Here is a 24694-nt window from a genome sequence, read left to right as displayed (position 1 = left end):
GTATTTCTGGGCTCCTTGTATGGGTGTGAAAGTTGGATGGTTAAGAAAGCAGACAGGGGGAAAAAATGATATTTTGAAGTGCAGTAGAAAGATGAACAAGTGGGTCCTAGATCAAATCAAGCCTGAACTATATCTGGAGGCAAAAATGTTGAAACTTAGGCTGTCCTACTTTGGGCATATCATGAGAAGGCAGAATTCTTTGGAAAAAAACAATAATTCTGAGAAAGGTGGAAGAGAGCAGGAAAAGAGGAAGACCAAAAACAAGACAGACTGATTCCCTAAAGGAAGCCACAGGCTTGAGTGCACACACGCTGAGCAGGGCAGCTGAGGACAGGACATTTTGGAGATCCTTCTGTCATAGGGCTGTAATAAGTTGGAGTTGACTTCATGGCACGTAACAATAATCACAATATGGTCAGCATGTACAACGCAAACAAAACAATGAGAAAGCAAAACCAAAGGATCCATGGCACCTGGAAGACTAATAGATTTATTTCATTGGGAGAGTTCATGGACTGTAATCTGCTTCCTCAAACATAGAGAGTAAAATATTTAGGGTCAACATTTTATGAAAGCAGTGTGTATGGTAGTGGAGGAGACGACTGAGTGAAATGACATACAGACACAGGTAAGGGTTTCAAAAGGAGTAACAGCATTATTAACACAAAGAATGAATTTTCCAAGCATTGACTAAGTAAACATCCTGCCAATAAGTGGAATAATTAGCTACTCGAAATTATATATTAGCTGATAACATAAACTTTAAATGGTTGTCTTCCAAGTCCTGAAGCAATTACTTTTGCTTTCAGGAAAGAACTGGTTTTGCTGAAGTCTGAGTTTAAACCAAGAATGCTTTCCACTAGCACTGTTCAACTTCCGCCATATTTCTCTTGTTGTTTTTTGTTACATCTGGGGTGTCATTATGGATTATACTAATTATACTATGATACTATTATAGATTGGCAAAGGAGACTGAAGAAAGTCTTCATTTTAGAAGCAACTCTTTCAACAAACTTAAGACAGCCACTAGGCACAATCACACATCACGATAAACCATGGTTTGCATTAGACATGGTTTGCTGCTGATCCCATGAATCATATGGCAGATGAGAAATGAACTCTTCTGCCATGTGATCCATGGTACAAGCAGGAAACCATAAGCAACAAAAATTGTTTTCCCAGTTTCAATTTTTTTTCCAGCCTCTTTTTCCAGCTCCTATTCCTAAATGAATAGCTGGGGAAACAAGCCTGAAGTGCAAGTTTACATATCACAAAAAGCCATGGTTTTAAAAAAAAGAGTTTGTTAATCGCCAATAAACCATGGGTTCAGAATGTGGCTGATTAAGGGTTGGACATCAGAATAACGATTCACAGTTTGTGATTATGTGCACAGACCCTTTTTCTCAGCCTCAAATGTCTCCAGCAATATGAAGATGATAATACTATAGTTCCAAATAAATTATGATGTTAGTCCGCATGTTGGCAAAATTAAAGGAGGGGAAGGGAAGACTACAAAAGAAAAGAAAAAAAAGGAAAAATATTGTGGCACTTTAACAAATTTGTTTCAATGTGAGCTTCCATGGATCAAAATCTACTTTTGAGTCAGTCTTTAAAGTGCTGCAATATTTTTCCTTTCTCTTCTCCCCCCTCCCTCCTCCTTGTCCCTTTTATTTTTGTCAACAGAACGGTACAGTTCTTTTAAGGATAGGAACATATCTGAAGCTCTTTAAATACTTGAAAGCACAAAATAACCCTTCATATTTATAATCTTTGAATCCAGCCTTGTGCTGTAACTCTGTGGAATTTCTATCTACTGGGAAAGAAGATGGAACCTCTTGTGACAGTGCTTCATTCAATGTATTTACTTATTAGAGTATTTTTATCCCAACTCTCTGCCTCATATGAAGACACTCAGGGAAGCTACGTACTATGAGCAGGATTTAGGATTAAAAATACCGTATTTTTAAAATACACACACACAAATGAACACCACTTGAGAGAAAGAAAATGTTAATACTTAAGAACTGGAAGGTCAAATGCTTGTCAGAACAAATACATTTTTCACCTGGTGGCAAAGTGGTATCATGATTCAGATGATCCTTCAAGCAAAAGGAATTTCCATAAACTAGTGCTAAGGCAAAGAACGTATTCTTCTGCTTCAGTTCCAACAGCATGTTTGACAATGGTGGTACAGTATAATGAGTAAAAACTAAATGAACGGACAAGACCACCAAGGATTTTGGTTGTAAGTTTTTACAGGATTCATTGCCTTACTCTTTCAGCCTGTAGATTTTAATTTTCAAATTATTAAATGAATATTTAGATGTGGCTTTGACCTTTGAGTACAGCCAAATTTGTTTATCTATATACACATACACCATTAATCAATTAGAAGAGCAGAGATTTGGAGTTTACACTGGCATATAAGCTAGCTAGCTCAGTGGTTTGAGTCTCTGGTTGTAGAGCCCGAGGTTGTGGTTTTGATTTCAAACTGTGCCTCCTGCCCACAGAGCCAGCCTGTGTGTCCTTGGGCAAGCTGCAAAGCCCAAGGGTGCTCCCAGAAGAAGGGAATGGCAATGCATTCCTGAATATCCTCTACCTGCAAAACCCTGAAAATGGTAGCCAAAATCGAATTGATGGCACATGATGATGATAATGATGATGAAAGTATTTCTTGCTTATTACTCACAACTGATTCTGATTCTGCTAGCCATGCTAAAAACACAACCAAATAAAGAATGCAGCTGTACTTCCATACCCTAGGAAACTGTATTCAGCCTTCCCACAGGAAAAAACATTAGCTCCCAGCCTGAGTGCAAAAAAAAAAAAAATGCTTGAAACAGTTTTATGAACTAGACTCAAGCCCATACTAGCTAGGGAACTGTGTTAGCATTGTTCCTGCTGCTTTAACACATACTTTATGGCATGTCAGTATGATGAGCAAGCTCCTCTAAAGCTCTGTCCACCACTACTGATTTTTCCTGCAACGCACAGCCTGATGACAGCTAGCTCTATCAATGGGCGGATTGACAACTACCTCATGGAGCAGAGGCTGAGGCTGAGGCCGCGGCAGTCCTCCTGAGCCCCTAGCCATTACATTTTCTTGAGAGGGTGGTTTGTGTGCCCTACATGTTCTGAACTAGCTGCTGCTCTAAGTTATCAGAGGACCCCATCCCATGGCCAGTGCTGGAGTAAGGTTCAACTATCCCAATGCCAGCTTCTGCATATGGAAGAGAAGGGGATCGCATCCCATCTTTTGCTTCAGAGAGCAAAATGGCTTGGGCCCCAGAAAAGCTCTGGGAGCCAATGTGGCTGCTGCATTCCCCCACATATACTCAGACTGTGCTCTCAGTTGGACCCAGAATATTTTGCCACATATATAAACATTTGTACAGTAGATACGTCAGGAAAGAAGTATAGTATACATCAATGTATAGTAACCCCTGAGGGCAACCACATCTCCTGACATTTTCCTTGCTCCTGATCCAGAAAGATCATTTCTGGAAATGATGAGGTAATTTGCTCTTCACTCTTATTCAGCATTCAGGCTGAAGATGCCAATAAGGTTGGTAACTGAGGCCAACTTCGTGATCTGGACACCTGTCCACTTGGGGACACTGCTAAGAATACCATCTAATTCGGCCAAGGTCACTGAGCAGTAGACAGATGGTAATAACTCCAGTCACCACCAATCTGGGAAAAGAATCAAGATAGAGAACTTGCAAGTAAATACTCTTAGAAGTCCCCTGAGTCATCGTGTTTTGCTGCCAGGACAGGTGCTTGGAAAAGTGAGCAGCCTCGCTTCACAGCCCACATGTCACTCATAATTTTATTTTCCCATATAGAGCAAAAAAAAAAAAAGTGTAACAAAAATATAGATGTGATTGTACACATCAGTCATTTAAAGATATCCAATTCACACTAGGCCAACTCACGCAGACTTGTTCTGAGGGAAAAGTGAAGATGAGGAAAGCCAGGTACAGCATCTTGACTTTATGTGGGAGAAGCAAGCAGGACAGAAATGTAACTAACTGGTAAACAAATAATAAAAAATTGTAACCATTATATGAACATTCTCCTTAATTTGTAGAATCACAAAACATCATCTACTTTGTGTTTCCATTATTCTCACAATAATTTGCTGATCTGCTAGCTGTTGCCCTCATGCTACCTTTTCAGCTTCCTAAATGCCTCTGGCTGCCCCTAGTCAGAAACAGGATGCCCAGAGAAGCCTTGTTTCTGATTCAGCAGCATTCTTCTTCTTATGATGACTTAAATCAAAGCTTGTAGGAGTAATTCCCGCTTGTGCTGGAAGAAACTAGTTATCTGTGTGCAAGTATTGCCACAAGCAGCACCTGCATCACTGTCCAAATACTGTATGTCAATGGACAGAAGCAAAATCCTGCCATCAGCATATATTCCTGGGAAATGGGGCAAGAGGAACTATTGAAGCTACAAGAACCCTGCCCGCTTTTTCATCTGCTCACTCTTACTGTAGTTAATTTCATCTATGGGTATTCGAAGCAAGAACCATCATTTATGAAGCTGGCTTGTTTCAACTAACCATAGTTAATATCTAGTATCAGATTATGATAGCACTATAGATTGTGATTAATCTAAAATGAGGAAGCACTATATTTATATTCTTTTAAATGTGCTGAAGGAGAAGGGAAGAAAATTCACGAGTCTTAGATTTGTTGAAGCTGTCTTGCAGGACTATAATTTATTAAATGCAGCCATTATATTTATTCACTAAGGAACACATACATTGTGAAGGAGAGCAGACAGCAAGTGTGCTGTGCTCAACCGAAAAGACAGAGATAGGTTCAGAGGGAGTGACAGAAGAGAAGAAAGGCAACATAGAAATCTGCTTAGCAGAAGAAAAGGGGAGGAGCTAGATACATCACCGTGGGAGGAGGAGATAAAAGGGAGGGGAGAATGGAGATTCAGGGTAGCTGCTGGGGAGGAGTCAGTTAAGAAGGAGGTGAAAGTAGGAACAGAGGAGCAAGCAGGGCAGTATGACAAGTCGTGCGATCTGTTGAGGGATTTTACTAACCTGAAAGTAGGAAGAGGTTTGCTTCCTGATCCTGATCTCCCCAGGAAAGGAGAAACAATATATAAGATGCAGGAATGGACAGTTATAGTACTTCCCCATGGGCAGGGGCAAGTGACATGAATGATCCGGCCAGATCCAGTCTTCAATTTACCACCCCAGGAGGGAGATTGGGCTCGACATCCCTGTTGTGGGATGGTATATGCGAGGAGAAGCGCCCCGTTATGCCGGATCACCGACAAAGAGTGCTTTGGTCCAGCCACACAGTAGAAGAAGAGAGTGTATCTTCAAGAAAGACACTGTTGTCTAGTTATGGTCCGTTACCTGACTTATCATGTTTTGACCCAGTTATAATTAATGAAGAAGTTGTGCAAATTAATAAAGCAAAAATTATTGAAATGTTAGATCGGCCTCCGCCTCTTCTTCCAGCCAAAATGGAGGAACTGTCATCAGATTTGAAAGAACCCAATCACATACATCTTTGTCCCTTTTAACTCTCTCTCTCACTCTCTCTCTCTCTCTCTCTCTCTGTATGTGTGTGTGTGTGTGCGTGTGTGTGTGTTTTAATGCCTGGAATGAAAGTCAGTGTATTTACACCCATAGTACAGGTTTAAGTTTCATTATCTAAACTTTCATTATCCAAAACTACCTGTAAATCACACTCCAAGAGTCTTCTTTTTAAAACAAATCAATCAATTAAAAAGAAATCCATGAAACAGTAATTTTGGGGGACTTCCGGCTTGACGCTGCGAGACTTCCGGCTTGACGCCACGATGAGGCAGCAGCAGGAGGACAGAGCTCTGTCCCCTGAGCTGAATTCTGATCTGTTTGGGACACCCCAGGTGTTGAAACCACCCTGGAGAGGTGGTGAACTGGGGGGAAGCCTGTTGACCATGGGGGGGGCGGTGGTCATCCCCGTTTGATCCAGGAAACTCCTTAATCAGCCAGCAGGCAGAAACAAGCAGCTTAAAGCTCGCTTGCAAGTCGTCAGCAGCTGGCTAATAAGAGAAGCAACAATCAGGTATTCAGCATCTGTTATATATTTTTACAACTAATTGCTTATGATTACCCCTGGAGAAGACAATTCCTATATACAGAAAAAAGAACCTTCTATCAATCTCTTCAGTCATAGAGTGGCAGGAAATCTGGAGAGAGGGATAGTTGATGCAAAGAAATTAATTTAAAGATTAATGGGACATTAACTACTCATTTAAATACATTCAAAATATACTTTAAGAATATTATAATTTGGCGTTATAAATCTTAAGACATTTTCTCATAAGTTATTACTAAATAAGTCTGGACTCATGTTTTGACTATTTCAAGTTTTTTGGCATAATGCCCAGAACAGTGACCTTGAGTACTCTACTGTTGTTTAAAGCTTGGAAATCTTTTTGATTTCTTCATGCCTGACTGGAACATAGATAAATTAACCCTAAAGTGGATCTTTTTAAATTGTACCTTTGGAATTAGTATATTGGGCCAAAGTGAACTTTTTGGAACCACCTCCAGGGACTTGGAATCACAGTTTTGGCCATGCAGAATTGCGGGAGCTAGGCCACCAGGATATGGATACAAACACTGAACTGGACTGTGATATTTGGGGCTTTTGAACCTCATTCCAAGCCTATTTGGCCAAAGTAGATCTTTTGAAACTGCCCCGGAAGCTGGAAGTGCTTATGTTTGACTAGCTGGCGTAAACCTGTGGGAATTAGGACAACAGGCCGCGGATACAACCATTGCATTGTACCTTGGCATCTTGGGGGTTTAAATTTTGGTTCAGGCCTATTTAGCCAAAGCGGACTCTTTGAACTGACTCTGGAGACTTGGAATACCTGTTTAGCTGGCATCAATTTGCCAGGGATTAATTAGGACACAGATACAATCATCGAACTGGACTGCGAGTTGGCCTAAGCTCTTGGGCAGCTGGAACAGAATGGCACAACAAGGACAATTTTGGGATGAAACAAAATCTACCCTTCAAACAATACTAGAAATAGTGAGATCCGACTACCAAGAGGCAAAATTATTCAATGAACATCTGGAGAATTATAGTCAACAAGCGACAGGGAATAACGAAGAAGGAAAAGAGAGTGTGCCGGATGATGTATGCCAATCAAAAGAGGAGCTGGAGGAAATTAATGGGGAAAACCTAAGAGAAACAATGTTAATATTGGATCAGAGGAGAGTATTAAGGGAAGACAAGGGGAGAAAATCAGCAAAGTTAATTTTAAAAAGCCTGGAAGATCTATTGAAGATAGACCAAGTGCATAAAGATCTAGGGGAGATAAATAAGATGCACAAAATGGTTTCAGAGGGCATAAAAGATGTCAGAATGCTTAGAGAGACAGAAACACAAAGTGAAAAAAGAGAAATAAGAGAGGGAATTACTTAGAAAGATAAAAAGGGAAAAATATGAAGGGGGCCCTTAAGGTTGAAAAACATGTATTTAACTTTGGGAATTGTAAAGGGGCATATCCTTTATATTAAAAAGGAGAATTAAACTGAAATAAGGGAGCCCTAACCAGGGTAAAGATGTAATATGGTGGGTTTTCATTTTAGGTAAATTAAACTAGATATAAAGTTGGGGCATGGATCCGGAACCATTTTTATTAAGAATATTATTAGAAAATCTTGAGAATATTGTATACTATGAAAGTAATATTATGATAGTAGTCATATTATATACTAAAATATGTACATGAATGGTTTGAATGTTTGAAAGATGTCTGGAATTTGGGGGGACAATTGGGAAGACATTGAGATGTAAAAAACAAATAATTGTAAGCAAATCATGTAACACGATGTTTGACAAGCACAAACCAATGTAGATAGAGTGAAAAACTAATAAAATGCTTTTTTAAAAAAAAGGTAATTTTGGGGGAGAGGAACAGCAGAGCTACAAGATGTGCTAAATCCTTATCCTCTCTGGGCACCACACATTTCATCCAAGTTCTGGACTCTAGTTTGTTTTATTGATTCAAGTTTACACACTGCTGCACATAACATTTCTGGCTATTGATCTCGAACAATCATAGTTACGATGGTGTATGCAAGTTACTATACATGGGACTCCATTACATACACATCTCCTCAGACGTAAGCTCCACTATATATATAAACAACCTGAACTGCAGTGGCCCAAGAAGCTAGACAGGCCCTCACCCTTGCCCTTCCTTTTCAGGCCAGCTTTTCAGCAGTAATAGGGGGTCCAGAGAACTATTTATGAAATGTAGGTGTTTTAAAATATTTTTAAAACTGCTTTTAACATTCATCAATGTTCAAGTGTTTTAAATATAGTTTTGTACAGTATTTTAAACCTGTTATTGTTGCACAGTTTTAATTGTTAAGTGCCACCTTGGGTCCCACATGGGGAAGAAGGAAGGAAGGAAGGAAGGAAGGAAGGAAGGAAGGAAGGAAGGAAGGAAGGAAGGAAGGAAGAAAGAAAGAAAGAAAGAAAGAAAGAAAGAAAGAAAGAAAGAAAGAAAGAAATGCATTTTACTCCCTTAGTTGTACCAAAAATACAGTGGAGCAGCCTTTACAATATTTTTATTTTTATTTTAGGAAGGTATAAAATATGTAGACTTCTAAACAATGATGGAAAATGTTATTTTTCTGGATTACAACACTGAGAATGCCTCAACTAGTAGGGCCACTGGCCAGGCAAGTAGTCTAAAATAGCAGACCCCTACCAAGAACCAGTGTGATGCAGTGGATATAGTGTTGGAACAGAACTCAGGAGACCTGGGTTCCCATCACCACTTAACCATGGAAAACTCATTGGGTAAGTGAGAAGGGTAAAACAGTCTCTGAACAACTCACATACCTTGAAAAGCCTATTAAAGACATAGTAAGTTGGAAGCAACTTGACAGCACATAACAAGTGGCAGGGAAAGAGACTGCATCAGGGCTAATCCTATCTTTGGGCAAAGTGGGGCAACTGCTGAAGGCAGCAGATGCTTAGATGCAACTGTGATGGCCTCATGTACTCCACCTGTTTTATTCTGTTGACAATTGAGCTATCCTATACAACAAATGGTCTGCAACGGAGGACAGTACTGTATCAATAGGAATGAACCATAATTTACATGCTAATCCCGTTAGCTGATGAGCAGAAATCACCACCTAATCATTTGCCTCAGACATCAAAATATGTTCATCAAGCCTCTGGCTAACTGCACATATTTTTGTCTTAATATTATCTCTACAGCCAGCAGACTGCACCAGCTGTTTTGTTCTGTCCAGCTGCTAGGAATGCTAATTTACCTTTGCATAGTAACATAGTTTTAAGGAGACAGCTCCTCCTTTTTTTGTCCCAAATCCTTCACTTAGAAATTATGGAGGGCTCTGTATGCGGTGATACAAGCATCCTTGCACTCCTGCTGATTATTTTCTTTTGCAGATTGAAAGAAAGAGCAAACTCTAGCAATAAGTGGGAGTGGATAAGCTATGCTGTTGCATTAAATTAGTAACAATTAAATGGCATGTTAAAGATTAAAGCAACCATCTGGGTAATACTTACAAGCTTACAAATCCCAATGAAGAGAAGGCAAACTTGTAAATCATGTCAGGACTACATCCTTTAATCAGTATCTGTGAGGAGTAGCCAGCAAATCCAATCAGAGAACACTTAAAATTTTGACTTAAATGCAAGACTGAAAAACAAATGATAGTTGAAGAATAGCTTACTGAAAACCACTCTCAGATTCTATATATCAAATTTCAAGTACTTATGTACTCAGTATGTCATACATCTCTAGGAAGTAGGCCTGTCTTAATAGTTCCATATTGGAACTGGGAGAACACTGGCTTTCCCAGGAATCGTACGTCTGAAGTGAACTTTGAAGCAGAAATATTTTGATCAGGACAATTCACAAGGAGATGTATGGCCAACATAAGAAGGGCTGGATTTCATAGCTGCATCATTGATTTATTTTGGTAGTCCTTCCAGAGGTAGAAAAGTGAAGAACTCAAATGAACAGAGACAATAATAATGCTGATGAAGGTCTGGGGCCAGGATAGGAATAAGTACTTAAAATTGTCACATCAAAAGAAAATGTTCGGATAACAGTCACTCTTTAAATAGCAAGGCCAGTGGAATAAAGCGTTGTTGCTCACAAGGCATAAAATGCCTTCCTCTCACACATTCATTTTTTTCACATCTCTAGCATACCAGCTTAAACATATCCATCTTGTCTCTTTACAGATGCTAAACATGGTCAGAACTGATTAGCAGTTGGCTGAGAATCTGGTAGGAAACTGTGGGGAGCTCCAGGTAGGGCTGTAATCCTGGAAATCTGCCGCATGCCAGAGTTGACAATACTGGTTTGGAGGCTTCTCACTCACCCATCCCCGTTTTTTAAAATACTCAATGCATTTTGTAAAATTAATAAGCATACATTTTCTGATCCTTTCCCTTGTTGATACCACAGAATGTTTGTCCTCATGTCAGCAAATGGTTGAGAGTAATATACGGGGCTGCATTTTAAGAAGGCAATATGACCTAAGTCACTCCTGCTTCTGGGTGGGGCAAGCTTCCATACATGAATACTATTTTGGGGGAAGCAGAGGCAACAGCAGAGAGGGAGAGGGGGGAGGAAATGTTGCAAGTCTGATTAAAGTTAGAGCTATCCTGGGGCACAGATATGTAATACAGGGTAGTACATTTTTGCTGCTTAGGAGTAGACACCCTGCATAATTCCATCCTCTGCTGGTCAACTTGTAAATGAACCAGGGTGGATAAAAAGCAATTATTATTTTTTAGGGAAAAAAAAAACACCTCAATTTAAATCATGATTTAAATCATGATTTAAATTTTAAAAAATGATTTTTTAAAAAAATGTAAATTGTGAAAAAATCTGATTTTTTAAATTTAAATCAAATCCACCCTGAAATGAAGCAAACAGGACAAAAAGGCCTAAGTCTCCAATGATATTTCTTCTAAAGGAGCATCTGACCCTTCTTACTTCTTTAAGAAGCCAGGACCAAAGAACATTATCAAAATCAGATTGCTGTTCTCATTCTACTAAATGTCCAGGCCCACACTGTCTTTCTATAAACTTCAATTGCAGTAGGGCAAGGTATTTTCTTTAATTAAATAAAACAATTTTCTTTCAATTATATTTGAAAAGACAATGAGGATGATATAGAAATCCAAAAGCCACCTCTAATATCTTCATGTCTTTCATTCAACCATCTTTTGAATGGTAGTGCATAAACTGTGAAACACTATGGACACATGATTGTTACGTTCCATGGCTAAAGATACCAAAATCCAACCAGATACTCGCCATGCAGTTTATGATCATGCTAGTCAACTGGACATGATCATTTATATCTATCCTTTGGCTCTTAATAAATAATAGAATGAAAACAATACTGCCATGGCTGTAAGACTGAAAAGTTGAAGTTAAATCACTTCTGCAATAGAGATATGATCACTCAGTGAAAATTACTGCTGAGACACTAAGGCGTTCAAGGTTCATTCAATAAATCTACAGGGACAAGGTCGATAAATCCAACTCCTCACCAATAAATTGGTGGACTTAACTCTCTCTAACCTTAATGACAGCTCCCGTCACAAATCAAGCACAGAGTATTTTCAGTCTAACTAAAGGTATTTCATGTCTTCAAACACAAGGTAATTTTAAAGTACACTATATTGACGTAAGACAGAAACTTTGGTATCCAGATCACTATGTTATTGATCCTCCAGTCTTGGCTCTTACTAACAACAGTGGAGCCAATTCCCATTGCCAACACAAAAATTCCAATCTCTTACAATTTGCCAACATTAATTATATGATTAACTATATACCAGAGAGGGACAACTCCAAGGTAAATCCCACAATGACTGGCCGCAAAACTGCAAGTTGCAGTTAAACTCTGTTTAGGGCTGACTGAGCAAGAAGCCTAAAGCAAAATTCCACCTCCAGAAGCAGCTTATTATAAAAGAAAGATTTGTCAATGGCACAGAACAAAATTCTAACTCTGTATGTGAGACACAGAGAGAGAGAGAGAGAGAGAGAGAGAGAGAGAGAGAGAGAGAGATTACGCATCTAAGAAAAAACGTCTACCATGATTCCAAAATACTTGTAATAATATGAAAATGAATATTTCAACACTTGTAATTGTTAGACCAGCCAAACTACAATTAAAAACTGTTTGTAAATGGCCTCTTGGAATTCTCCATCCTATTTGTAGGTAAAGAGATTGGTGAGGGGGAGATACCCTTCTACTGCATTCTCTGGGTCGAGAAGAAGTTCTCCAATGTTTTTCTAATTATCTATCTTTCTTTACCATGGTCATGATAATAGATATAGATTAGTGCCCTGCTCTCCTGCTCAATTCATAACGATTTTGCTGATGTTGTTACAGGACAGCTACTGCACTATCACCCTGAACTTACCACTATTCTGAGGGAATTATAGTGTGGCAGTCTGGGGAGAAATCAAACTCAACAAAAGGTGATGAAGAATGTTCATGTCTGCACAGTGACCTTTTTCTAAAGGGTTGAGAAAAGGAAAATTCTCCGCAACATTCTTATAAAAATGTCTCTTGAGCAACTTGAGTAGCATTTGCAGTCTGAAAAAGTTTTGTGTACCATGTAGGATATGGAAGACAGTCAAAGAGAGTGGATAGAAACAGGCATACCCTAAGATATGCCCTTCTAAAAACAATTTGTGAATGCTTTTGAGTAGAAATCATCCATAAGGATTGGGTGGCAAAAATTTTGGTGATACATCTCAGATGAGAAGACCCTGAGAAAATGACTTTTTTGGACTACAGCTTCCAGAATTATCCAGCCAGCTGAGTCAAAGGAGTTCTGAAAGTTGTAGTCCAAAAGCATAACTTGCCCAATCTCTGGGTGAGAATTTAAGTCAGATTTCATCAGTCCTTACAAAAAGAGAGCTGGCTAGATAGCTCCGTCAGTCTAAGAATGTGGGGATTGGGAGCTGAACTGTGCTTCTTGGGAGAAATGCCAGCCTGTATAGCCCTGGGCAAACTACAACTGTCCTTAAGCACCCCCATAAGAAGGGAATGGTAAACTACAGTACTTCTGCATACTCCCTATCCAGCTCAACACTTAAGACTTCATTCTGATATAACCTAGAGAGAGAAAATGTTACATAATTATTAACAGTAATAAACCAGACAAATTTTATTTATCACTCAGAAGGGTCATAAGCCGTAATGCACTTAAGGCCCAATCATTTCAATAGGAAAAAGCAGCACATGCTTGACTGTCTCTGACTGAATTTTATGTAACTTTCAGATCCTTAACTTTCAACGGATTGTGCCTCAAGGTTTTTGGCAATGGAAATAGGAACATTTTATGTGAGGAAGCAGCATTTAGATGTTAAGCTAATTCTGAGAGGGGGCAAAAAAATGGAGCATGCTGACACAGGCACAAAGCTACATTAAAACAGGAGAATTTGAGACTGGAGGTTCCGTGCAGTCATGAGGAGTGGGTTCCAGTCCCCTTAAGGCAATGCTCTCACTATATTTAACATTTCAGAGTGGTCTTAGAAACTGGAAACTTGCTTCTTTTTGCTGTTCGAATTCACCCGTTAGCAGACATTTTCATAACCTTCACAATGACTTTCCATAATAAACTAGGGGAGAGTTGATACATATGTTGGGTGGGCAGGGGCCCCCTCTCCTCCTAGGTTTACCCTCCCTGGCAATTATCTAACAAAATATTAAGTGAATTATCATTGTTTGTCTGCTGTTTAACTATAAGCAAATATGATCAAATATTGAGTGAAGCTGAGAACATAATTGATGCTACACAGGTGGCCACTTCACCTGTCCCTTATTTTAGGATTTGGGGTTTGGGAGTTTTTTTGTGGGGGGGATATCTTCTTTAACTTTGTTTATTCCTGTTTTACAAAAGGAAACAAACTTTTTGAAACCTGCCATGTGTATGTTGGCTTTGATTCTCCAGGACATAAGTAAAGATTTATCCAGTGAGTTATTCGTATACAATAGAAACCTATATAATGATACAGAGTTCTGACTCCAGTCCTCTGAAGATGCCGGCCACAGAGACTGGCGAAGCGTTAGGAAGAAAAACCTCAAGAACACAGTCAGACAGCCTGAAAAACCTACAACAACCATAGAGAAAATCACGATGTTTCCTGAACAAGTTAGATAACTGTTCTGGAACTACCACAAACATTAGATCCATTTTAGTTAAAGGTTCTTCCTCATTGCTCTAAAAAAGTAAATGGCCTTGTAAGGATTTTCAGCAGAATAGGCCTTAATCATGCGCATCAGGGTATCATTAAATTTTTCTGTAAGCCCATTAGATTGTGGGTGATATGGGGAAGTATTTAAATGTTTGATCCCACATATTTGCCACAGTCTCTGCATGAGCTTTGAAGTAAAGGATGTTCCTAAGTCAGTTACTATTTCTGACGCAAAACCCATATGGTTCATATAACTCAGCAATGCATCAGCCACAGTATGAGTCTCAATATTCCTCAGAGGAATGGCCTCTGGGTATCGTGTGGCATGATCAACAATGGTCAGAATAAATCTGTTTCCCCTTTGAGTGACTCTAGGCCACTGGTTCTTAACCTTGGGTTACTCAGGAGTTTTGGACTGCAACTCCCAGAAGCCTTCAGCACCAACTGTGCTGGCTGGGGTTTCTGGGAGTTGCAGTTCAAAAACACCCGAATAACAAAGGTTAAGAACCACTGCTCTAGGCAATGGTCCTATAATATCCATACCAATGCGTTGAAATGGGATAGAAATTACAGGTAAGGGACATAGCTTCGCTTTAGTCTTGTCTTTGTTATGACTCTGCCTTTGACAAACATCACAACTCTGACAGAAATTCTTAATCTGCTTTCCCATCTCAGGCCAGTAGAAGTTTTGTGATATTCTTTGTTTGGTTTTATTAATGCCTAGATGAGCAGCAAATACATCTGAGTGTCCCCTTTCTAATATTTTCTGGTGGTATTTAACAGGAACCACTAACTCTTTTTGAATATCTTCCCCTCCTTTCCTGGGGTTTACCAGAGACTCTCTGTACAATAAGCCCTGTTCAATGCGGAACCTTTCAGGTCTCTCAGGGGTTAACTGTACTTCAGACACGTTCTCAAAGCAGCATTTTAGTGTGGAATCTGCTTTTTGTTCCTGAGAGAACACACTGCTTTGGGGAATATTAAATTGAATTATTTCAGCTGTGTCACTATTGTCAGGCATTCCGATCCTCTGACTTTCACTCCTTTCCTCATCTGTCCCTGCATTCTCTGGTTGTGAACATGTTAGAACTAAAACCCTCTTAACATGCTCAGAGAGATCTGTTCCAATCAGAACAGCTGATGGCAACTGTGAAGAAATTCCTATCCTCCAATGTCCTTGCCATCCCCGATATCGAATGGGCAATTCAGCCACAGGCAAAATGACAGTTTCTTGTCCAATTCCCTTCACAGCCATGCTCTCCCCCTTTAAAATGCATTTCTGAGGTACTATATCTGGGTGACATAGGGTGACTTGTGAACAAGAGTCTTTCAAAGCCATGTATATATTATTTAAGACATAAATATTGTCCCCAGCCATTTTAAATAATGCTTGATTCGTTTTAATTAAAAAGCAATGTCTAACTTCTGCAAAAGGGAAATCAGGTTCAATATTATCAGCTTGTGTAGAGAGTTCAGCTGGTGTTGCCATAGCGACTGACTCCTCTCTTGGTGGGTCAACCTGTTCCTGCTGCACACAGTATACCGCTTTAGGCTTACTTAAATTTCCTTTTTGTGGTCCAAATTCTCTATTTTTACCACACTGGGATGCAATATGGCCCTTTTCATTACACCGAAAACAAGTCCTAACGTTCCATTGATCATTTCCAGCACCCTTAACGACTTTTCCCTCCAAAATTTGGTTTCTGGTTTGATTCTGGTCTGAGGGCTTGCTCACAAAATGGCCGCCAACCTTCTGCTGGTTTTGTCCCCTTGGATATTTACTATTGTCTTCCCAAGTATTCCTCATGCCTTTTCCCTCAGAAAAACTGGGTTTTCTAATCTGGGAAATGAAATCTGCAATCTCCCCTGCCTCTTTCAAATTCTGTGGTTTCTTGTCCTTGACTAAATATTTCAGTTCTCCAGGTAAGAGAGAATAAAACTGCTCCAATCCCACAACATTTTTCAGATCCTGTAGGCACTTTCAGATCCTATGGGCACCCTTCCAGTACAAGGCTTTACTGGACCACTTCGTATCCCACCGCTGCCACCAATTTTTATTGTGGTGGGCCGCTCTGACGTCTCTGCCAACTCAGGCCTCTCAGAGTGCCCACCACTCCTCTTTACACTGCTGGCACCAAATATAATTACTGCTTAAGGAGGACAAAAGTTTCTTTCAAACAAAACAGGTTTATTGGTTGAACAAAATAAAATATGTAAATCACTGGTTGATAATCACAATGTAAATCACTTTCTTATTTAATCAAGTACACAGACTTTCCCCTCACTGACTACTTAGGCTCACAGGCCTTTAAACAAGCTATCTCTCTTGTTCTTATTTAATTCTCATCTCAGTCCTTATCTGTACTTTATCTCTTCACACACCCTTATATAATTCAGCTCCTCCCCCTTCAGCACCACCCTCCGTCCCCTCATTAGCTGATGATCCACTACCCAGCTGTGACAGATAGGTGAGATCAGGGCTGCCTGTTACAGTAGACCTATGGAACCAATTGCTGAATGGTGAGCTGACATGTAAATCCAACTGATTCAATAGGTTTGCTGTAGCTGGGATTACCAGTTGGAATCAGACCAATAGTTTTTAAACACATCACCACTGCTAGACAATATTTCACCAACATGTGACTCATCTTTTGACCAAATGACCAAACTAAAATCTCCAACTTCACATTCCCATTCATGCTTTAAAGCCATCATTTGGTAAGGCCCTGAGTGGCATGTGTCTGTTGTAAAAGATTTAGACCAATGGCTCCCAAAACATTTTCTAAAGTGGCACCCTCCTTGCTCAGAAAAATGTATCTAGCATTTCAAATTTTATAATACTAATAGATAGCTCCAGAATGGAGCCTCAGTCCGAAATTTCAGAATGAGTTGCTTCCCACTCTTGGATGTATAGATTTCCTGTACATTCAGACTAATGGAAGGAGGTCTAGCCTACAATTCTATATTAATGTACACAAAAGTAAGCCTCACTGGACATCTCAGTAGACTTTAATAAAACTGCATTGTTCACTTTATCAGCTGTTTTACAGATCTCTGGTCCGTACGGGTGTGAAAGCAATTCCTTGATCTTATAATGAGTGCACCGTTTTTCTATTGTTGTTTTACAGCATTGTTATATTTGTAACATTATTCGTTACTTGATGGCCCTGTGGATAACCAAGCATATACAGTGGGGTCTTGACTTGAGAACTTAATCCATATTGGAAGGCGGTTCTCAAGTCAAAAAGTCTGTAAGTCAAGTCTCCATTGACCTACAGTGCATTGAAAACCGATTAATCCCGTAACAGGCCGTTTTTGTTCCATTTTGGTTTTTTTCTGGTCTGTAAGTCAATTCTCAGGCTGCAAGTCAAACCTAAATTTTGCGGCCAGAGAAGTCTGTAACTCAAAAAGTCTGTAAGTCAAGCCGTCTGTAAGTCAAGGGTCCACTGTATGCTTTGATTTGTATTCCTGCATTGAGCAGGGGGCTGGACTTAATGGCCTTATAGGCCCCTTCCAATTGCATGCTTCTATGAAGAATATATGATATACATTTTTAAAATAAAACAATTCAAAAATAATCTGTGATTGGGAATGGAAAACGATATTTCACACTGACAGGTATAGAACCATATGTGTAGTGCCCAGGTACTTCTGCTGAATCTGGCAGCATCAGCCAAGCTCCTGTGAACTGTACAAAGCTTCTCAGCAGCTACATGCCCTAAGATGGTGACTCAGCTCCCACATTAAATATTCGACATCTTAACGTGTGACACAGCTTTAACATTAACTTTTCTCTTCTCAATGCATCTGGCCATCTACTCTGACATTTGTTTACTCTGTGTTCACTGCTGAATGACCTGCTTCTTTGGGAAAAGTCACTTTTATTTTAAATAGTTATCATCCAAATAAAAGCCAAAAATGAAGAGACAAAAATTATGTGATTTACGTAGATAGTAAATATTTTAATGATTGATCATTTGCTATTACTTTCAGTTACATCAAAGGAACAACTTTTTGCTCATAGCTCTGTAGTTTTAGTTCACCTGTGGTGTACCTATGCTACTGCAAAAGCAACACAGGGCTAGAGATGCTATCTTCAAAATCAGAATATATTGTTCAGTCTGTTTCTTACATGCTTTAAAATGCAAAAAAAAAAAAGCCTTTAGGGTTTCAGCTAGAGGAAATAGCACACATAAGAAGTGCTCTAAAAGCCAACACAGATTTGAAAAGCTTCATTTCAATTCTTTTTAAAAAATTTCTTTCTAAATATGAACACGGCTTAAACCCCACTTTATGATCATATTTCCAAAAAGCTCTCGTGTATGGGGCTAAAGACATTTTGTTGCCTGAGGCCAAGATCAAAGTGGTACATTCCATGTAGAGAAGTTGTTTGGAAGGGCAGCTGAATCTTATTTTGACACTGACACAGCCTCTTCCTAAGAATGGCAGGCCAGATTAGGGGGTAAACATCGTGTGAGCCACCTAGCTCATCTTCCAAGCCCTTATCAATGTCAGTCCCCACTACTCCATCATTTGAGGCAGCTGCCTCACTCTGCCTCATGGTACAGATGGCACTGACAGTGCCATGTCAAAATGATGTGGTGCTGTTGACTCTGAACTCTTCCAAAAGCCATATCTATTCTACACATTAAATGGTCTTCTGTTGTCTTGGTTTAAACAGTCCCTTCTATCCAATACACTCCTGCCAAAAGTATCATTGCCATTTGTCATCCTTCTTTAACTCTTAAGTTAGGTTCTTGACTAACTACCTACTCTGTCTTTGCTTTCAGAATCTTGTGTGAGTCTGCCATACTTATTTCTCTGCTCTTCTATCTGAACACATACCCACTTGTGACCTTCACTCGTTCAAGTACACCAGAACCAGCGTTGTATGTTAGTTACCCACTATTGTACTGGTACTTGGTTAACCAAGATTCATGTCTCTGCTATGCCATGACACTCCCTAGGTGATCTCAGGAAAATCACTTTCTCTCAGCTTGACTGATTTTGCAGGGTTGTTGTAAAAATAAAGTAAAGAAAGAGTTAATGTACTCACCGAAGGAAGTGTGGGATATAAATGAAACTAGTAAAGAAAAGGAAAAAAAAACCTTCTCTATTATCTAACCAACAGATGGTCCCTGCAGATGCCTTTCACTGCTATAGTTTTATACAGACCAGCCATTCAGGTAGGTGAAGTCACATATAGCTGTGTAAAATTGAAACCATCTCCTGTGGTCTTCAACTTCAAGCTCTTGGTTTCTGGTTTTGAAGAGCCCGTTACATACACATCCAGGAGCATGTGTGAGTCAAATCAAAATGCAAATTCACCCAATTGTGTGTGTCTTTTACATAGGATCACACTACACTAAAGGATCCTGGTGGCCTGCATTTGCATGGGAAGCTTAATGATGACGGATTTGATCCACAAAATTTACTTTTTTGGATTGCATTTTACAGAAAACCCCAGCTGGTACTGACAAGCTGGCTGGATGATTCTCTAACCTGCAGCTGAAAATAAAAGTTTTCCTTAAAAAAAAAACGCATAACAATATACTTTGTATTGTTATTTTTCACCTGGCCTGGTTCTTCCATGCCACAATGCAGAGAAGAAATGCTGATTTAAATGCCACCCTAAGGGAATAGCATGAATGAATACAAGAATTACTTTCTGAATGATACAGTAAGACAATAGTTTTCTGATATTTCAGCAGTAACATTTAGAGCAGGGAGTGGATTTCATGCAAAAACTCGGATTTCGTGCAAATTGTTTTCTACGTTAAAAATATAGGTTTTGCCCAAGAATCACTTCCAGACATTTCAAATGAAAGTGTTCCAAAAAGCAAAACATTTACCAAAACATCTATAATCTCATCTAGCAGGGAAAACACTTTTGAAATTGCTCATTCTCTCTGGTAAAAACAAAATAAGCAAAGATTTACATCCCTATTACTTCTAAATGAAAATATGTAAGTTGGTTCATCCAAATAACATTATAATTTTTACGTACTTTTCAATCTTTAAAAGGGAAAATATAACTATTAGAAGGAAGACATTTAAATTTGGAGGCCCATCAAATATTACATAACTATAAGCCCTTGTACTTTTTGGGCATTACAACTGTTACTCAATAAGCAAATAGTGATACAAAAACAATTATTAGGCCACTATATGTTTGAAGCAACATCTTAAATATTACATAGCTACATTTGCTTTTGTTCCATGTAGTATATAAATGTACAGCCTTCTCCAACCTGATGCCCTCCTTCCACTGCATGTGGCTGCAACTCTCATCCTTCTCAGGTTGTCTGAAGACTTGGAATTGTGGTCAAACATGTCTGAAGCACAGCAGATTGGAAAAGGTTGGGCTAGGATCAAAAAATCTGCCCTGGGACTGCAATCCAAAATTCACTATCCAGAGAGTAAGTGCATGTAGCCATGTATTAGGACCATGCTCTGCTTAAGCAGTTGTTCTCATTAGAGTTTTCTACCTCTGCACCCCAAATAGCAGGTTCCCATACCTTACAACAGGATGCTTTTGAAACTCCATTCAGTTTCTATAGCAATTTTCTCCATGACAAGAGGAGGTGCAATCCAAAACCCACATGCTGATTGCCCCCTTTACATGTGAGTAACAAATGACCAAAGCTTGGAGATTTGACTGTTTAAACTACAACTCCCAGAAGCCCTCAACTAGCATGGCCACTGGATTACAGGAACTGTAGTGCGAAAAGCCAAAGTGGTGTAGTGAATAGAATGTCAGACTGGGATGCAGGAAAATTACATTCAAATCCTTGCTCAGTCATGGAAAGTCACTGAGGGGTCAGAGAGGGGAAGTAGTAACCCACGCCTTAAACATCTGACATACCTTGAAAACATGATTAGAATTGCCACAAGTTGGAGGCAATTTGACGGGACTTAACAATATCAATCAAAAAAGTAACATTTCCAAATTCTGCAGGTGGCACAGTTCTTTGTATCTTAGCTACAGAACACTGGGCTGCTTTCCCATTCTTCCTGGTCAAGAGCTGTCTATAACTCAAAAAGTATTCACAACCTTCCACTAACAGAAGCCGGCCAAGTAAAACAACCTCATCTCACTGATGCACCTGCATCAAGAAGCTAACATGTTTTAGAACAGACAAAATCTTCATCTATACACACACCTTAGGCAGAAGCATACAACAATGACCAATCTAGAAAAGTCACACTGCAATTGTATAACTGTTTCTAACGCTTTGATACGGTTATCTTCCTCTACATGTCATGTTCTCAACCGGATCTCAGAGAAAGCCCAACACCCCTGCAAGAACGACTAGAAGAAACAAAAACCCATAGCTTCCCATTAAGTTTACGTCTGCACTGGAGAAAAGCATATATAGAAATGATGGGCATAGATGCCAGCGTAGGTGTCGTACATGTCTAAACTAAGCACTTGAATAAAGAAGCACCATGTTTCTCCAAAGCAAGCCTAGGCAAAGTCTTCTTTTGGTGCTCATTGCACAGTAGTCCAGAAACATCTTTATCACCTCATCCTACATTTTGACATAATACACCTCTCCAGCAGCAAGGAAGATTTGAAACCAACCCTTAACATACTACCATAAAAGGAGGGGAAGAATGTATGATTTGAAGTATTCCTTGGATCAGGTCATACACTCAAGCAATCCTGCTTCCATCACAAATCTGCCCTTTTTAGTTGATTCTGATCTAAACTCCCCACTCACCCAAATCCACCATATCAAAAGAATGGAGAGGAGGAGTGACACATGGGGGTGGGATTGAGTAAAAGCCAGGAAAAATGTCATTAGGAACAGCAGAAGGAAACCTACGTTTAGATATACGCATATATACCCTGTTTCCCCGAAAATAAGACCTAACCTTAAAATAAGCCCTAGTATGATTTTTCAGGATGCTCATAATATAAGCCTTACCCCAAAAATAAGCCCCAGTTAAGTGAAACCCCGCCCTCCACCATTGTACAGCATTGTGCGGCAACCAGAAGATAACATGACTGTGAAATAAAACATCCCCTGAAAATAAACTCTAATGTGTTTTTGGAGCAAAAATCAATATAAGACCCTGTCTTATTTTCAGGGAAACATGGTATGCTTTCAAAATCATAGACATTTGGGGAGTGCAAATGTTAGGAAGAAAGGGGAACGTTTACACTTTCTGGATGGGATTTGGGGAGGATGAACACAGTTGCCAAGATCGAGTCAGAAGCAGGTGCAAGATTTTCAGCCTTTGTTTAGATATATTATTTATTTTCTCCCTGTCGCTGCTGCTGGAGCATCAGAGCGTGCGGGTGTGTTTTTAATCGAGAAGCAGCAGCTGCACTTGCTCTGCCTTGACAGAATGCCAAGTGGCTGCTGCCCCCAAAGTGGCAGGATCCAAACAACTGACTCCCAACTTCTCTCTTTCCATGGCTGTACAGGATCCACAGATGAGGTGGTGGTGGAAGGAAAGAGGAGACTGGCTGCTAAATCCCCCCCTTTTTTTCCACTTAACCTGGTGACAAAAAGGGAGAGCGATCCCCAAAAGAACCCAGGCTCTGGCCAGCAGCTGCTGACCTTACCAGCGCTGGATCGCCAAGGCTCTGTGTGTGTGTGTGTGTGTGTGTGTGTGTGTGTGTGTGTGTGTGTGTGTGTGTGTGTGTGTGTGAGAGAGAGAGAGTTCAACTACCAGGAGGAGGGGGTGGCAAAACTTCCTCCTTACTCATGTTACATGTCCTGGAATGTTGATGGATGGCTGTTGCCAAAATCCCAAGAAGAGACCCAGGAAACAGGCCTTAGTAGATGGGCTAAAACCAAAGGAGTGTGACTTAGTTGCATCCAAGCGTAAAAGGATCAGGTTTGGACAGCCCGCTTGGGAATGGTGTTGTTGAGTGGAGGTGGGGGGCAGCAATCAGCAGGATCTCTAAATAGATCTACTCTTTATTCCGTCCACTCCCCCCTCCTCTTTTCTCCTCCTCCCCATCAAAGGGAGCAGCTGTGGGAGAACTGGAGCCAAAGAAGGGGGGGTGGGGGAGAGGAGATCAATCTGAATTTGTCAACAAAATCGATCAATGAAACACAAAGATCAGGGTTACTTCGTTCGTTTGTTCGTTTGGAAAGGCACAGAAGCATACCTAGGCGAATTTTCCCCCACAGACAAGACACACAGCCAGACTCATCACAGACAGGGACAGGCAGGGACCGTGCACAGTAACCATACCCCCAAATCCAGGACGCAGCCTGTTGTCATAACCATCCAGGAGACGGTCCAGGATGCGTGTGAAATTCTCCGGCCATAATTTCTCCTCCTTTTTGAGCTGTCCCGGGAGTACGGTGAGACTGTCAGGCGGGAAAGGAAAGGAGAGGGGGACGCGTTAGAGTAGAGGCACAAAGGGGCCAGGGATAAGAAAGATGAAGAAACGAAGAAGGGAGGAAGTAGAAAAGAAAGGGGTAAGGCGAGAGAGAGAAGAAAGACCCCTAGGGGTGCCGGGGGGGGGGAAAACGTGAGAGGAGGTCGAAAGGTTTTGATCCACTCCTTATTAACTCCCTTCTCCCCCCCCTCCGCCCTCTCGTTTCTGTTTCCAAGCCTTCCCCCCCCTTCCCCGGCGCAAAGGTCTGGAGGATCGAGGAAAGGTTTAAGGAAATCGGAGGGCGTCGTCGTCAGGAGGATCTCTCCCCGCACTCACCAGGTCGCCAAGCACAGGAGGTGTACGAAGGTGACAGCCAGAGCCGAAGACGCAGCGATCGCGGGCTCCTTGGCAGAAACCATCTTTGCTTGCCATACTTTAAGCCTGGTCGCGCGTTCCCCCGTCACTAAACCGCCTTGTCCAGAGCAGAGATCACCCAGCCGCTGCAAGGAGGGAAAAGGCGGGGAGGAGGGTGGGAGGCGCGGAGCGAGCCTGCGAGCGCGAGAAGCGGCGCGGAGGAGGGTGGGGTGGGGTGGGGGGGAGTGGAGCGGGTTGGAGAGCGAGAGCGGGAGGCGAGCTATCTTCCTCCCCCCCCCCCGCTCCCGCCGCCGCCGCCGCACACGCTCTCCCCGCCACACGCCCGCCCGCCCGCCCGCCGGCCAAGGAGAGCGAACGAGAAAGCCGGGCACCCGCCAAAAGACGAGGAAAGGAGCCGGGGGCCACGCCGAGGAGGGGAGCCTGGGCTGGGGCTTAAGTCAAACCCCCGCCACGCACCCCCTCACAGCTTGTCAGTTCCCGTCGGTGCCAAACGCGTGGCACGTTGAGGGGGGGGCAGGAGGGGAACGCGGGGGAGCGCGCGCTCCCGCTCCCCTCTTTCCCGCCTCTCCTTCCCGCCCCGCGCGGGGGCAACAGGCTGCTCCAAACCCGCCTTCTTCGTGTGTCCTGGGCCCCTTCCTTCTCCCCTCGCCGCCGGGGGCCTGCCTGCCTGCCTGCCTCCTCCTCACCCGCCTGCCCGCCCTGTGCCATATGGGACGGGAAGGGGAGAAGAGA

The 24694-nt window shown here is 41.2% G+C and overlaps 1 protein-coding gene across 2 annotated transcripts in view; it reads right to left on the bottom strand.

Annotated features, from left to right (window-relative positions):
• Window positions 1-24220, bottom strand: part of GABRA4 (gamma-aminobutyric acid type A receptor subunit alpha4) — a 68722-nt gene extending 44502 nt beyond the window's left edge. Inside the window, exons 1-2 of one of the 2 annotated variants that reach the window (XM_020806392.3) lie at window positions 23924-24220; window positions 23458-23576 (exon numbers count right to left, since the gene is read on the bottom strand). In XM_020806392.3, coding sequence (XP_020662051.3) covers window positions 23458-23576; window positions 23924-24006 — 202 coding nt within the window. In that variant the 5' untranslated portion in view covers window positions 24007-24220. Of the gene's footprint in view, window positions 1-23371; window positions 23577-23923 lie in introns of both variants that reach the window. The other variant, XM_078394704.1, reaches the window with a different exon arrangement.
• Window positions 24221-24694: the final 474 nt, after the last annotated feature.

The sequence above is a fragment of the Pogona vitticeps genome, chromosome 5 (genome assembly GCF_051106095.1).
Source record: "Pogona vitticeps strain Pit_001003342236 chromosome 5, PviZW2.1, whole genome shotgun sequence".
In the NCBI taxonomy this organism is placed as follows: Eukaryota; Metazoa; Chordata; class Lepidosauria; order Squamata; family Agamidae; genus Pogona; species Pogona vitticeps.
Note: the sequence above shows the minus strand (reverse complement) of the source record. Positions and strands in the feature narration are given on the sequence as shown.